Source organism: Mesoplodon mirus, assembly GCF_964341445.2.
Source record: "Mesoplodon mirus genome assembly, chromosome: 19".
In the NCBI taxonomy this organism is placed as follows: Eukaryota; Metazoa; Chordata; class Mammalia; order Artiodactyla; family Ziphiidae; genus Mesoplodon; species Mesoplodon mirus.
The window spans coordinates 14,056,727-14,072,109 of NC_138995.1; the positions used below are offsets into that span (position 1 = coordinate 14,056,727).

The 15,383-nt window shown below is 47.6% G+C and overlaps 1 protein-coding gene across 1 annotated transcript in view; it reads right to left on the bottom strand.

Annotated features, from left to right (window-relative positions):
* The window catches only part of HYDIN (HYDIN axonemal central pair apparatus protein), a 437,603-nt gene that overhangs the window by 69,076 nt on the left and 353,144 nt on the right, over positions 1–15,383 (bottom strand). Inside the window, exons 46-54 of the mRNA XM_082606776.1 lie at positions 15,044–15,206; positions 12,071–12,667; positions 9,813–10,034; positions 7,723–7,931; positions 7,345–7,527; positions 6,357–6,476; positions 2,772–2,931; positions 2,495–2,667; positions 1,674–1,872 (exon numbers count right to left, since the gene is read on the bottom strand). Coding sequence (XP_082462902.1) covers positions 1,674–1,872; positions 2,495–2,667; positions 2,772–2,931; positions 6,357–6,476; positions 7,345–7,527; positions 7,723–7,931; positions 9,813–10,034; positions 12,071–12,667; positions 15,044–15,206 — 2,026 coding nt within the window. The remainder of the gene's footprint in view (positions 1–1,673; positions 1,873–2,494; positions 2,668–2,771; positions 2,932–6,356; positions 6,477–7,344; positions 7,528–7,722; positions 7,932–9,812; positions 10,035–12,070; positions 12,668–15,043; positions 15,207–15,383) is intronic.

The window sequence follows — 15,383 nt, forward strand, 5'->3', positions numbered from 1 at the left end:
TTTGCAGATGTGATTAAGTTAAAGATCTCTAGACGAGATCATCTTGGATTATCCAGGTGGGCCCTAAATTCAATGACAGTGTCCTTATAAGAGACAGAAGAGGAGAAGACACAGACAGAGGGAAAGGCCATGCGAAGACTGAGGCAGAGATTGGAGTGATGCAGCCACAAGCCAAGGAACATCTGGAGCCACCAGAAGCTGGAAGAGGCAAGGAAGGGTTATTCTCTAGAGCCTTTAGAGGGAGCATGGCCTTGAAGATAGCTTGATTTTGAATTTCTGGCCTCCAGAACTGTGAGAGAATAAATGCCTGTTGTTTCAAGCCACTCACTTGTGGTCATTTGTTACAGCAGCCCTAGGAAACTAATACAGATGATGAGCAATTCAGGCAAGATCTTGCTCCAGTGGAGTTCACATAAGGAAGTAAAGAAAGAAACAGGATAATGTCCGAATGGGGTGTGTGCTCTGAAGGACAGAAGACAGGGTGAGGACTGCACATAATGAGGTTTCCTCAGTGGGATGATTAGGAAAAGCCAGCTGAGGCAGTGCTGTTGAGCAGACCCTAAGGCAGAAGCCAATCCCCACAGAGCATAGGGACAACCTTCTTGGCAGGGGTGCTACAAGGCCAGGGCCCCGAGGCAGCAAAAACCTGATGTGGATACAGAGGCAGGCAGGTACTCAGAAGTAGGTGAGGACCCTGGGCTTTATTCTTAGTACAATGGGAAGACAGCCTAGTGCTTTAGGAAGGAGTGACCTGATTTTTTTAAAAATTTATTTATTTTTATTAGTTTCTGCTTTATAACAAAGTGAATCAGTCATACATATACATCTGTTCCCACATCCTTTCCCTCTTGCGTCTCCCTCCCTCCCACCCTCCCTATCCCACCCCTCCAGGCGGTCACAAAGCACCGATCTGATCTCCCTGTGCTATGCGGCTGCTTCCCACTATCTATCTACCTTACGTTTGGTAGTGTATATATGTCCATGCCTCTTTCTCGCTTTGTCACAGCTTACCCTTAGGAGTGACCTGACTTGACTGACATTGTAAAGATCCCTCTGGACACCTGCGGGGAGTGGGAAGAGGGAAGCCGGCTAGGAAGCCTCTGCGGAAGTCCAGGTGAGCGACACAGCAAGCGGCCTGCACGAGGGTGGTGGTGGCAGTGGAGACAGGGAAGGGCATGGGCAGGAGATACACTGGGAGACAGAACTGACAAGACTTGTTGGAGGACTGGGATGGAGGGGGAGGCCAACAGGAAAACGGAGGAATCAAGGGTGACTCCTGGGTGTCTGCTGGGAGCAACTGGGTGGAGGCTGATGTTTCCTGAGTTAGGACTCTGGGGGGTGACTGGGTTCGGGGGTCTTAAATCAGAGATCTAATGCTTCTCGAGGACCAGTAACACCATTCGTTCATTCATTTACTCACTCATCCACTCTGCACTGATTGAGTACTCTGTTCTTGCCACTGGGAAATCAGCCATGAACAAGACTGCCTTTACGGAGCTGACAGTTGTAAGCAGAGCAGGATATTGTGGGTTGGGGGGTGTCAAACGGGGATCAGATGGGAGCGTGTAACACGGAGACCTGGCTTGGTGGGTATGTGTGTCGGTGTGTGTGTGTCAGGGAACCCAGTGTGTACATACTTTGGTGACCAAGTCTGAAGACGTATGAATCCTTACCTCCAACCGAATGGCCTTCTTGATGTTGATGGGTTTGGAGGGTTGGAAGTGCACTTGTAGGCTATGCTCAGCCTTGGGGGCTATGGTCCCCTGCATCGCGGACACGGTGAAGTCTTCGCCCAGGTGCTCCAGGCTGGCGATCCTCCAGGCCAGGGGCAGTAGTGTGATGTTGCGGAGAAGGACTACCTTGAAGTCCTTCCTGCAGAGACCAAGAGAAATTTTGCCAGTTTCAAATGATTTTGATTTATTATGGCAGGTCAGAAAAAGCACGACTGGTTATTCTATTACTGTTAGTTCACTAATAAGTATTTATCAGGGAATGGGGCCTACCTGTGATGATCAAGGAATGCAGGATACATTATCAATATTCTCTCCCAGCTTCCTCAGAAATAAACATTCTCTATTTAGAGTAATACAATTCCAGTGAATGAATATGTAAGTTCTAGGTTTGGTCGAGTGTTCTGTGTTTGTCCTCTAATTTCTAGAACCAAGATTCTTAACCTTTTAGGGTAATGGACTGAAAATCTGGAAAAAGGTAGTCCTTCTTCTGAGAAAAATGCAAATATGCACACACTTTGGCACTTGATCTTAGGGGAGTCCTTAACCATTTTGAAGTCCATTCACTGAACCCAAGGTGACAACCTGTGAACTCAGAGGGTTACTAACTATCCTGATTTGCACAGGACCAGAAGTTTCCCAGGATGCAGGACTTCAAATACTAAAACCAGGCAAGTCCCGAGCAAATCAGGATGAGCTGGTCACCTTAGAACTAAAAGTTCTTTAAATGTCATTCCGGTCCTGGTATCACCCAGAACTCTGACCTGTGCAGCAAGAGCCGGTCAAAATGCAATTGTCTGGGGTCCAGCTCCAGTTCTGGGCGGACCCCCTGGCAGCTTAATTTGAAGACGGCTGGCTTGGGGTTCTCCTTGATGCAGCAGACAATGCTGTCTTCAAAGACACCAACTGCGGTAGGGTAGGCCCAAACGTTCAGCTTCTAATGGGAGAGTCAAAACAAAGTACGTTTACACCGAGGATACCAAGGCCTCAAATTTCCCAAGAAAGCCTTGCCCTGGTAGACTTGTATCCAAGTGACTGTACCTGCTTCTCACTGGGTTTCAGAATCATGTTGACAGGCTCCAGGAAGTAGGTGTTTGCTTTGACATCGTTCTGAAAACAGAAGGACACGTCCACGACCACTGGGGAACTGTTCAGGATTGTCAGTGTCTCCATGTTTCCCGGGAACAAGGATGACTTGTACCTGGAAACAAACAAAAATTAGGGATGGGGATGTGAGGACTGGCTGAGAATTCAGGTGGAAAAGAAGATTGTGAGGCATAAGGCAATTTCAAAGGATAATGTGGCTACACAGAGGCAGTGTCATGGAGGCTAGGAACACAAGCTTTGTAGTTGTGAAGATTTAGAGCTGTGATGTGACCAGCCCCCGCTCCCATCCCAAGCCTTGGTCTCCTCATCTCTAAGATGGGATGATAATGTCCCTTAGGATTTTCATGACTATTAAATGAAATAGTGTACCTAACGCTCTGAGGACGGCTGCAGATATCAAATACCCAATAAATGGTAGTTATTACTATTGCAAAGATTTCTGACTGAAAAATCTGTAGCTCTCTCCTTCCCAGTGCTTATACTTCCAGGAGAGATGACAATCTGAGTAACCTGTTATTTCATATCTGACTTAGAGATGACCTCATTTACCACCTTCTCCTACACCTGCGCAGGATGCTACTGTTCCGACACGGATTGTAGCTGTTCACTGTTACAAGGTTGTTTCTGTTCCCTTAGTGCCTTAGGGAGAGCTCCATGGGGTGGAGCACTGTAAGCACTGGAAGCTGCCCAGTTAATGGTACCAAACAGAAAAGGAACCACAGAGGCACAAGGAAGATTAAGGAACACACACAGCGTAGGAGGTCACAGCACAGGTCAGGAAAGCAGGGCACCATAGTACCCACTGGTGCCCAGAAACAGTCTGAAAAGCTCTCTGGACAGGCTAGGGTGGAGGAGGGAAGGAGAGGGCATTGCAGAGACGAAATCAAAGTCCGAGGGACAGAGCAATCTCTGTGTCACCGCCAGAGTGGTGGCGGCCTCCACATCTCGCTGGTAATCACCACCACTGAGCACTCTGCTGGAAGTTCCATGTGCGCTAACCAGCTCAGTCTCCCTAAAACTGTGCAGTACGTGCTATTCTTCTCCCACTTTGCAGAGGAGGACATTGAGGCTCAGTAGGACTTAAAAGAATAGATGGATAGGGCTTCCCTGGTGGCACAGTGGTTGAGAATCTGCCTGCCAATGCAGGGGACACGGGTTGGAGCCCTGGTCTGGGAAGATCCCACATGCCGCGGAGCAACTAAGCCCGTGCGCCACAACGACTGAGCCTGCGCTCTAGAGCCCGCGAGCCACAACTACTGAGCCTGCGTGCCGCAACGACTGAAGTCCACGTGCCTAGAGCCTGTGCTCCGCAACAAGAGAAGCCACCACAATGAGAAGCCCGCACACTGCAATGAAGAGTAGCCCCCGCTTGCCGCAACTAGAGAAAGCCCACACACAGCAATGAAGACCCAACGCAGCCAAAAAAATAATAAATAAATAAAATAAATTAATTTAAAAAAAAGAATAGATGAATAATACTCGTTTCTGGACCACTGTAATCGCCCTCCTGGATCCCCGCTGTCTGGCCCCATATCCTGGTTAATTCCAGTGCTGTTCTGAATACATGCCTCTCTGAATGGCCATCATTTCCCTGAATCCGACCTCCAGGCTGCTCTATACATCATGTCCATCAACCTGACTCCCACTCCTTCTCTCGCCTAAGTCCTTCTACTGGGCTTTGAAGATCCTCTCCATCAACAGTCAACACCCTTCACCTTCATTTACTAGTTCAGCACCTTAGGAAATAAACTGGCGGTTATGAAGGGAATGGAGAACTAAGTTGGCTCATTAGTTTCACCAAGTAGGGATGGAAATAATCATTCTCTACTTATCACAATAAATGCTAGACTGAATTAAGTCATGGTTGAGTCCCTGGTTCTACTTTTGGTCTCACCTCCCTGCCTATACACTAAAAAACTTATATATAACTGAAAAAACTAGTATTACTAAATATTTTTTTTAATTAATTAATTTATTTATGGCTGTGTTGGGTCTTTGTTTCTGTGCGAAGGCTTTCTCTAGTTGTGGCAAGCGGGGGCCACTCTTCATTGCGGTGCACGGGTCTCTCACTATTGCGGCCTCTCTTGTTGCGGAGCACAGGCTCCAGACACGCAGGCTCAGTAATTGTGGCTCACGGGCCCAGTTGCTCCGCGGCATGTGGGATCTTCCCAGACCAGGGCTCGAACCCGTGTCCCCTGCATTGGCAGGCAGATTCTCAACCACTGCACCACCAGGGAAGCCCACTAAATATTTCTGATCACTGACCTTACCTGGGCCCCCGGTTCTACCTGATAATCTTAATCTACTTCTCTAATATTCTCCCTCTCCCACTTTGCACAAAACCTGTTTCATACCTTCTCCATTTTCTCAACATTTTAAACTTCCTTCCACTTGCCTCACTGTTAGGGATGACCTCACATCATTCATCATGGAGAAAACAGTTGCATGGGAACCTCCTCACCATGCCAGCCAAATCTGTAAACCTACCTGCACCTGAAGCCGTCTCACCTCCCTCCAACCTAGCATGAGATGATGGTCCCTCTTCCTGGCAAAGGCCATCATCTCCACATCTCGTTGTGTTGTTTCAGGGAGCTGCACCACTGTTGGCCCTTACATGCTCTGGAAACTCTAGCCGCTTCCTTGCTACTTCCCCTTTGACATCCAAACATCATAAGAACAACAGCGAACGAACAGCCTTCCCTGCACTCCATGTCTCCCTCCCGTCCTCAACTCCCTCCATCTCCCTTCAGAGCCAAGCTATCCCAAAGAGCTATCTCCACACTCTGTCTCCATTCTCTCACCTCCCACTGACTCCTCAACTCATGTTACCTGGGCTTCATCCTCAGAAATCCCCCGCAAAGGGCTCTTGCTGAGCCTCCTGTGACTTCCGTGTTGTTGAACCCTGTGGATGCTGATGGTCTTATCTTTCCGCCCTCTCTGCCGCAATCAACATAGCTGACCACACCCTCTTCTCATGGCTCCATGACACCACCCTTTCTCGGTTTCCACCAATAGCTCTGGCCCTCTTTCTTATCTTCTTTGCTGGCCTCTCCTCTTGTGAGTGCTGCAGTCCTTTGAGGCTCCAACCATGGTCCTTCTCTCCTTACTGTGTCCTCTCATCTTAGGTGATCTCATCCACACCTGTGGCTTTTGTTGTCTTGAAGACAGACTCTCCTCTGAGAACCAAAACCGTATAGACTATGCCCTGCTTTACGTGGCTACTGGCTGTATCTCCCAAGCATCTCAAACTTAACATATCCCAAAGTGCACATTGACCCTACCTTCCCCTACCAAAACCTGGTCTTCTTCCAGGCTTCCCCATCTGGGAAAATGGCACCCCCATTTATTTGGGACCTTAGCAGAAACTTGGGGCACAAGAACCCAGTTCTCCTGATTTGTGGTTCTGGGCTAACTGAGGCAATGTTAGTAAAAGCTACGTCTCCATAGGAACCCTGCTTGTACTATTCGTGAGTCCAACCCAGGGGTCTGAAATCTGCTTTGAAACAATGGAATACTTACTTATCTCTTGATTTTCCACAAAGCAGTGGCCCGAAGTCAAACCTCTCCAGGCTCACAATATACTTCTTAAAGATGACCTCATTTGCCTTCATGTCCCTCTTCTGCTGAGGGAAGACCACTCTGAACACAGGGGAGGAAGAGGAGAGGAGAGCTGTCTGAATTGCCTGCACATGACATATACATGAACCCAACACTCCTTGTTCAGCAAAGGGTCCAGGTGCCTGGAGACAGAACGACTCTTAATTTGAGGACGTTTATCGAGCCTTTATTCCTGTACCCTCCCATCCCCAACCCCGAGTGAAGATAGTACAGTTTGAACTTGAGAAAAAAGATTCCCAGTGGTGTCTTTCACTGCTGATGATGGGTGAGCTGGATCCTTTCTGATGGGGCTGATGATGGAGCTGAGCTGGATTTCCTGTTCTAGTGTGCCCAGCTAGAAAAAGTCCTGAGAAACCCTATGGAAAACTAGTTCTGGTGGATCTTAACCACCTTCTGAATTCTCTGTCCAACGTGGTCCCTTGGTGAGAACTGCAAAAAAGCTCCTCTCGGTGGACAAGCTATAAAAGGCCCCACTAGCTTGCTCAGTCAGGTGCCTTTATGTGGTGCATAAGGACTCAGTGTCTGGTAGCTCAGGGAAAAATCTCCTGCCTGTGGAGATTCACACATATATGGATATTATAGGATAAAAAGTCCTACAGTAAACATAAAATCTGTTTACATTTGCTATATAGTTAAATAAGCAAACTAACTTGTCACAGGAAGACTTCCCCCCCCCTCACTCCTATTAGCTTTCTCTTTATTTCAGTCTCATGGTACCATATCATTCCTGTGACTTAGCCAATGTCCAAGACTTTGGAGCCCAATACAAGAGGGCCTGAGATGCTGTCCCAGTTCCACATTTGTATTAAGAGCCACCTTGTTCAGGGCACCATGGGGGAAATGAAAATGTATCTGTCAACCTTTTCTTTTCGAAACAAAGTACACTTACTTTGGGTCTTCGCAAATGTATGGGTAAGTGCAGACACCTCGGCAATAAAGCTGGTATTGGCGGTGAGTTCCAAGGATCTCAAAGTTAAACGTTTGGTCAAAGATCCCAAGATCATTGGAAGAGAAGTGCACTCGCAATGTCACCTCACCATTGGCTGGTACGATCCACCGGAAATGGTTCAGCCTGAAAATGACCACACAGGCTTTTAAAGTGAGAACGCTTCCTTTGGGCCAAGAGAAGACAGGATTGGTGCCTGGGAGGAGTCCGGTCCTGCTGGGGTTATAGGCATGACCGCCCTGTTCCCATCTGGTGCTGTGACAGCCACACCCTCCATCTGGGGCTTCAGCCTTCCCCTCCCTGGGCTGCTCAGAGGCCCACCTGGGGAATTTCTCCTGTGAATGCTGCCCAGAGATGCTGTTCTGCTTTACGTCCGACAGGGGAGCAATGGTTCCAGAGGTTCCCCCAGGAAGGCCCTTCCTGTTGGAGGCCATGCGACGTTTCTCCTTCTGAGTCTCGTGGGTCTGATCTGTTTTTTCTTTAGTTTTCTGTCTGCTCCCCTTAGATGAGGTGGTCTGCTCCTCCTGGGTCTTAATTAAAAATGAGCACCGGGTCTTAAACATTCATCTTATGAACACAGGAGCAGGAGACAGAGACGCCCATGCCATATGCCTGCAGTCCGCAGTGACCGCGCTGCAGGTTCAGGAGGCTGGAGGCTGCCTAGAGCAGCAGGGCCCAGCCTATGACACTAGGGTACAAGGGAAGAGGTAGAGTGGAGAGAGTCTAGTGCTTTCCTTGGCACCTCATTCCCTGAGAAGGAGGCCAGAACTCCAGAGAACGCTTGAAGCTGGCAGGGAGTATGTTCCTATATTGCATTTTGTTGTTGCATTTCCTTAATATCTTTTAATCTAGACCCCTCACTCCCTCCCAATCACACTGACTTTTGGCAGAGATCAGGTCTGTATTCTTACAGAATATTCCATAGTCTGCACATTTTCTAACTATTCTCAGAGTGTCATTTAACTTATTCCTTTATTTCCCGCATTTCATGTAAACTGAAAATTAGATTTAAAAGCTTGATTAGATTCAGAGATGCTGTGTACACCACACTCCATCACGATGGGAGACAAATAATGTCAGGCTGACTCCTCATTACAGACGCAAAGTGTGTTTGTGTGGCTGCAGCGGTGCCCGCCAGATCTTGGCCATGGCGAAGTGGACCTTCCCCTTTGCAACCAGCCGGTCACCTGTGGGGTGATGCTCTGGCTCAGAGTGAGAGTCTTGTTCCCTGACAAAGCAGCACTGTGGGTATCCACTGGCGCTCCTTAATCAATGATGTCCTTGGGTACACCAGTACTTTTTAAATTCTACCATTCCTCCTATAATTTTAGCTGCCATTCTTCTAGAAAGAAGAGCTTTCCTTCATCAGTTGGAGATGAACTAGAGTTCCTCCTAAAACCAGAAGTTAAAGAAGGCTAAACTCTTTCCTCTTAATGGTCAATTTTCAGAAGGGAGGTTGGTGTAATAGTCACCTCTGATGGTGGCAATATTTCCTTCTTTATCTTTTTTATTGGACTCTGCTCAAGTAAGACCTGCCCACCAATGCTGCGACCTCAGATGTTGATTTCCTACTTACTTATTAAACTGAAGTTTGGGGCTCTCTGTGACCTAACTGAGCTGTAGGCGGGGCCTACAGGTGACTTTATTTGCTGCTGATTTTATTTGTGTTTTGCTGACATGCATGCTTTATATGAAGGAGGCTGTGTGGGGAGATTCAAATTTTGGGCCCCCATACTCCTCTGGGAATAAAAAGCCCCTCCATAATTTTTAATATCTATGCATTCTGCATATTATCAGTGAAATCTATTTTTCCTTTGTGATTTATTCCACTAATTGTATATGTAATATATATTTTCTACTTTTACATGATTTCATTTTGATCGCTTATATTTTTAATCCAGGTGGAATTAATCTTACTGTATTGTGTCAGGCAAGGAGATTAAAAAGCAACTTTACCCAAAATATCCAATCTTCCCCATATAATTTAATAATCTGTCCTTTCTCTAATGGTGCGTGTTGCCTTAACTTGTATCTGTTGATTCTTGTATTCTTATGCACTGTGTGAATTACACCTTGGCTTCACAATACATTCTGATATCTCTTTAAAAGAGATAGTTTTGCTGCTTACTTTTTCTTGCAGATGAGCTGCAGAGTGATTCGACAAGTTCCCTAAACCATCCACAGGAATTGCAAAGGTTGGAAGGTAAGAATTGGTCATTTTCAGTCTCTTCTTAGGGGAGTAGGAAGAGTCAGACCTGGGGAAGGTGCAGCTTAGGGAGGCTCAGGCGGAATCCCCAGAGAGTAGAGGGAAACACCCCAGTGAGCACGACACCCAACACTGCTTTTTCTGGCCACGTGGAGGGCCCGACTGAACTCCCGCCAAGGTCAGGAGGACAAGCTGCTCCCTTTACCTTTGAGGAGCCTGGGGTGGCTGAAAGCTCTGCTTCTGCTTCCACTTCTCTTTTCTCCTCCATCAGGGAGAGCTCTTTGGACGGTGGAGTTACAAACACGAAATGTTTCAGGATTTCTGTCATGGCCAAAGGCAGCCGCTTCACAGGGTAGGAGATGAGTGAGAATAAGGTAGGCGGCGGGATGGGTGGTCCAGAGGAACCCAGGCCCAAGAGGTCTAGGATCTAAAGGAAAAGCCCAAGATTAATTTCCTGTGCAGAGGGTGGGCTACCCCTAACTGCCTCCCTGAGTGAGCACAGGATGCTCAGACTCTCCCTCCTTTCTCTCAACTTTCTGATGCCCTGTGATGGGTTTGGGTCAGGGACAGCATGTAAAGGGTCTCTGACACAGCTCTGCAGGTCCTTCCAGATCCCCACGCCCCCAGACCTGGCTGGGGCTCTTGCTGTGGGCTGCGGGCTCCCTCTCTTATCATAACCCTTGTCATTTTATTATAACTGTCTGTCTTTGCAACTGGACTGTAAAGCCCATTAGGACTGGAACCAGGGGGATATAGCAACGGTGATATCTCCATTTAAAGAGACCAGCTCCTAAGGTTCTGATGTCTATAGCATAGAGTTGTTTCATTTATTTTCAGATCCCCTGTTAATTTTTCTTTTACCTTTAAGTGTTCTCTCTTTCTAAAGGTGAAAGAGAGTTAGGGCTGGAGCAGGTCATATACAGAAAAGAAAAAAAACCCAAAAAACCCACCAAAGATTCTGGGAATGGGGTAGAAGATGGCAATGAAGAGAAAAGTAAAAAAAGAGACGTGAGAGAGAGACAACTTATCCCTATAGCATTTTCCCATTCTACTCTGATATATGATAAATGAGAGCATTCTCCAGAGCAGATGGCTTGAAAATCTAGTAGTAACTTCCTTCTCAGCTTGTAAAACCCTCCGAATAAGGATGCTATCCCCTGATTAATTGTTGTCATCAAAACAATTAGGCCATCTGAGTGCCCATTCTATGGACTAAATGGGCTATTAGGCCTAGCAAGTAACTACCTTCATGTAATCTTGTGTTTCTAATTCTCTGGGTCAGACAGCAGAAGACACTTCCTGACTAACATGTAGCTAGAATTAACTCCCAGGATTTAGAACGTCTGTGAGGAAAGAGATGAATAATTTGTACCACTTATTAAATTAACAGAGGCAGGGAGTTCTTTAAGCTACAGTCGGACCTAGGACTCCTCTCTGGCTCCACTCCCTACCTTTTAAGGTTGCATCTAATTTCTGATAAAAACTAAACCAGAGGGACTTCCCTGGTAGCACAGTGCTTAAGAATCCACCTGCCAATGCAGGGGACACGGGTTCGAGCCCTGGTCTGGGAAGATCTCACATGCCACGGAGCAACGAAGCCCATGTGCCGCAACTACAGAGCCTGCACTCTAGCACCCGCAAGCCACAAATACTGAGCCTGTGTGCCACAGCTACCGAAGCCCATGTGCCTAGAGCCCGTACTCCACAATAAGAGAAGCCACCGCAATGAGAAGCCCGCGCACCACAACGAAGACCCAACACAGTTAAAAAAAAAAAAAAACTTATTAAAAACAGAAACAAAAACAAAAAAATTAAACTAGAGGTGGGCAAACTGTGGCCCTCTAGTGAAATCTCACTTGCTACCTGCTTTTGTAAATCAAGTTGTATTGGAACAGAGTCACGCCCATTCATTTACATATTGTTGGGGGTCAGGACAGAGACTGTATGACCTGCAGCCTTAAATATTTGCTTTCTGGTGTTTCACAGAAAAAGTCTGTCCCTGGACAAAAGGCTATCATAACCATCCCTTCTAAACCACTGCCAAAGGGGCTTCTAGATATGCAATGGTTTTGTTTCTAGCAAGAAAAAGCTGTCTGGTAGCATAATTTCTGTCACTGGGGGAAGCCTGTGGGAAAGAAATTTTAGAATAGTAGAGCCACTTGCGTCACCCCAAAGTATACCTGCCTTGCCAACCCCTAACACAGGATTGTCAATGTTAAAAATCAACTTTACAGGTGGCTTTTTACGAGGTTAGATGGAATAGTTGAGATCTGTGGAACTCTCTATGGATGTTTCACCACATAGAAAAAGGTCCTTTTAGGCATTATTATCTTATATCCAAAGGGGCATCAGAGATTAATGGAATAAAAATAATGGGATATGGATTTTGTGTTGAAAGCAACACTTTTACGAGGATTAGCACCGCACAGCTCCCTGGCTCCCATCCTGGAGAAGAGCCGGTACCTGCTCCTCTTTGGGAAGCCTGTCATTCTCCAGGGCCTGCTTCCAGCTCGAGCCTTCGGAGTCGGGCATCTGGATGTTTATGAAGGGCACACCGAGATCCTTCTTCCCTTCGTGGCCCTCCTCCTTGCCCTCGCCCCCGTCGCCGCGCTCCTCCTGAGCGCGGAGCTTCTCTAGCCGCTCCCTCTCGGCCCTCGCCCGCTCCAGGCGCTCCCTCTCCCGGTCCTTGCGGCCTCGGCGCCCACCCGACGACGGAACCTGGCGCTGGTCGGTTCCGTCCTCACGGCTCGCATCCTCGGCCGCAGTATGATGCAGCAGAACTCCTTCCTTCCGGTCCCAGTACGTGAGGATGTTCTGGATATCCTTCAGAGACAACTCATAGGTCTTAAACCTCTGGGCCATGTCCTTGTCAGTGTCCTTCGGGAAGTCCCCTTCGCTGTCCTCTTGTTCCTGGGCAAGAGGAGACCCAAGCATGTTGATATCTGACAGCTGGTTCTTCTTCTTGTTCAATTCTTCCTTCTCCGCAGCCACCTGCTCCCTAACAGAGACTTTTCTTTCTTTTGCGTCATTCTTCAGCTCTAGTTTGGAAAAAGTAAGAATCTAGGAGGCAAAACACATAAATTATTCTTAAAAGAGCTCTTTAAGGGAGAGAAAATCGCATAAAGAAGAGGAAGAGGGTGTTTAGTTTTGTAAGAAGGCCTCATACAATTCCAGGCACCTTGCATTCACACTAGGGCTGTGCCTAAGAATCGCCTGGGGGCCTTTCTCAAAATATCCGCTCTGTGGTCCTTCCTTGTCATACAGCTGGCTGGGGCCTGGCATTATGCACTTGGTAAAAGGTGCACAGCAACTGTGATGTGCACTTGTGGTTGAGAGCTGCTGTTCTGAAGTATCAGCGGGAAAGGATCCCCAAAATGATCCTCTGTTCGGGAGAGGCCAGAGCATAGAGGTCCAACCCTGGTCACACCGCTTGCTAGCTGTGTGATCTTGGGTGAGCAATTCACATCTCTGTCCTAACTGTATAATGTTGATAGTAATATTAATAAGTACCTCAGAGGACTACTGAAGATTAAATGTGTGAATACATGTAAAAAGCTTATAAGAGCGTCAATCCCAGTTCCTCCCACCCCACCCCTCTCCCCTTTGGTATCCATACATTTGTTCTCTACACCAGTGTCTATATTTCTGCTTGGTAAATAAGGTCAGCTGTACCATTTTTCTAAATTCACATATATATGTTAATATATGATATTTGTTTTTCTCTTTTTGACTTACTCCACTCTGTATGACTCTCTCTAATGGACACATATACACTATTGATACTATGTATAAAATAGACAACTGATGGGAACATACAGTATAGCACTGGGAACTCTACTTATGCACTGTGGTGTCCTAAATGGGATGGAAATCCCAAAGGGAAGGGATATATGTATATGCATGGCTGATTCATTTTGCTGTGCAGTAGAAGCTAACACAACACTGTAAAGCAACTATACTCCAGTAAAAATAATTTTAAAAAAAGCTTATACTAGTGTCTGCCATAGAGTAAAGGGTCTCTTAATGTCAAGTTATTAAAATTATACAGGTTATGTATATAATCAGTATTGTTGGGAACAGGTGAGGGTCTGGAATCTGGCTGCACTCCAGCCTTTTAAACAAACCTGTATTTATATAATGAAGCTGGCATAGAGGAACCAACCTTATTCTCTTTCTTACTGCCCTTTTAAACCTGCTTTGTGGGCTCTGATTTTCTCTTCTCCAATGCACTCCTCTGGGAGGCTTCACAGGCTTTTGGGTCATTCTTTGATGACATAAAGTCCAGTTCAGTCTAATGATCACTGTCTGCAGTACAGCCCAGTGACAGCTCTGTTCCTGCCTAAGTTCAGGCTTGGAGGCAGCGGCCCAGGTTGGCTACTCACCTCACTACACTGCATCAACTCCTCCTCTCTACAGCCTTGAGAGAACCGCTGGCAAGGCTGTCTGCCGGCGGGGGTGGCTCACCTTGTTGTGTAGGGAGGCGAGGGGCTTGGCGCCTACTGTATTATTCCCCATCTGTAGGTCACTGCCGAGACACTGAGAGTTCTGTTTGGACACCCTGTTCTAAGCAGAAGTGGATTTTGCGTGGACGAATAGGCCTGCTGAGGGGAGGACTTGTACCTGGAAGGTTGCGGGAGTCTGAACTCCAGGTCTGCTTGTTTTTTGTGCTTGTTTTGGTGCCGAAGTTCTGTGCACTCAGACCCCTGCTCCTTCCTAAGCTCTACCTGATGGGGATCCCTGGACACTGAGTCCTTTGCCCTTATGTCTACCTCCTGGGACCAGTCTGCACCTCGTCTGGGAGTCTGGCTTTAGTTTCACCCTCAGAACTCCCGATGCTGGAACGGCCGCTGTGCACACCAGCTAGCCACACCCCTCGGCCACCAGCGCCATCCTGGGCATAGCTCTGGCCGTTCTGCCCTTCCCGTAACACGGAGGGCAGAGATGTGACAGCTGAGCTTGGCAGGCTGATAAACGCAAGGACAGCTTATGCTGGAGCATCTCCCTTGACTGTTGTCAAGGATCAGGCCTTGGTTGAACACACTGACTTGGTGGCTCACTGGAGGCAACTCTTTCCTACTAGCCTATTTAGCACCATCCAGGGGACTGTAGGGGACAGTGGAAAAAGCCAGGTTTGTGCTCACGCACGACCGGTATGGCTTTATCCTGTTCAACCTCAGATGGGGTTCATGTCTATGAACCTCCGAGGGAGAGCACGATGCAAAAGGGCAGGATTATGTGAAGCATAAGACAGCACTGGACACAGAGTCAGTGATCAACAAATGTTGGTCCCTCTCCTCCTACCTTCTGCACCACCACAACATCTACACAGTCTTGGGTCAGTTTTTTAGAGGGGAAGTGTGCTGGGCTGACTGGCCGGTTGCAGTGGTGGACCACTCTGTGCCTGCCTTTGGCTAAGGGACGAGTGAGGGTTGCTACCTGCCGACTTGGTATCTGAGATTTCTTCATGGGCTGCTCCTCCTTTACGGGTCCCTGCTTTGGCTTTTTGTTCCTCCGTTTTAGCTCATCTTCTTCCTTCTGCCGCTCAAGCTCCTGCTGTAGCTTCTTTTCCTGCATCTCCTTTGCCAGTCTCTCCAGCTCCCTTCATCAAGCCAGGCAGAGAAAACAGAGTCCAGAGGCCCTCCTGCCCGAGGCCCTCCCCTGCCTGGGATCACGTGGTGGGAGAACATGGGGCAGAGCTTTCTCGGGCATAAAAAGAAGGAACAAAGAAAGCTGGGTATACAGGAAGGAAGGAAGAAGGAAGGGAGGGAAGAGAAGG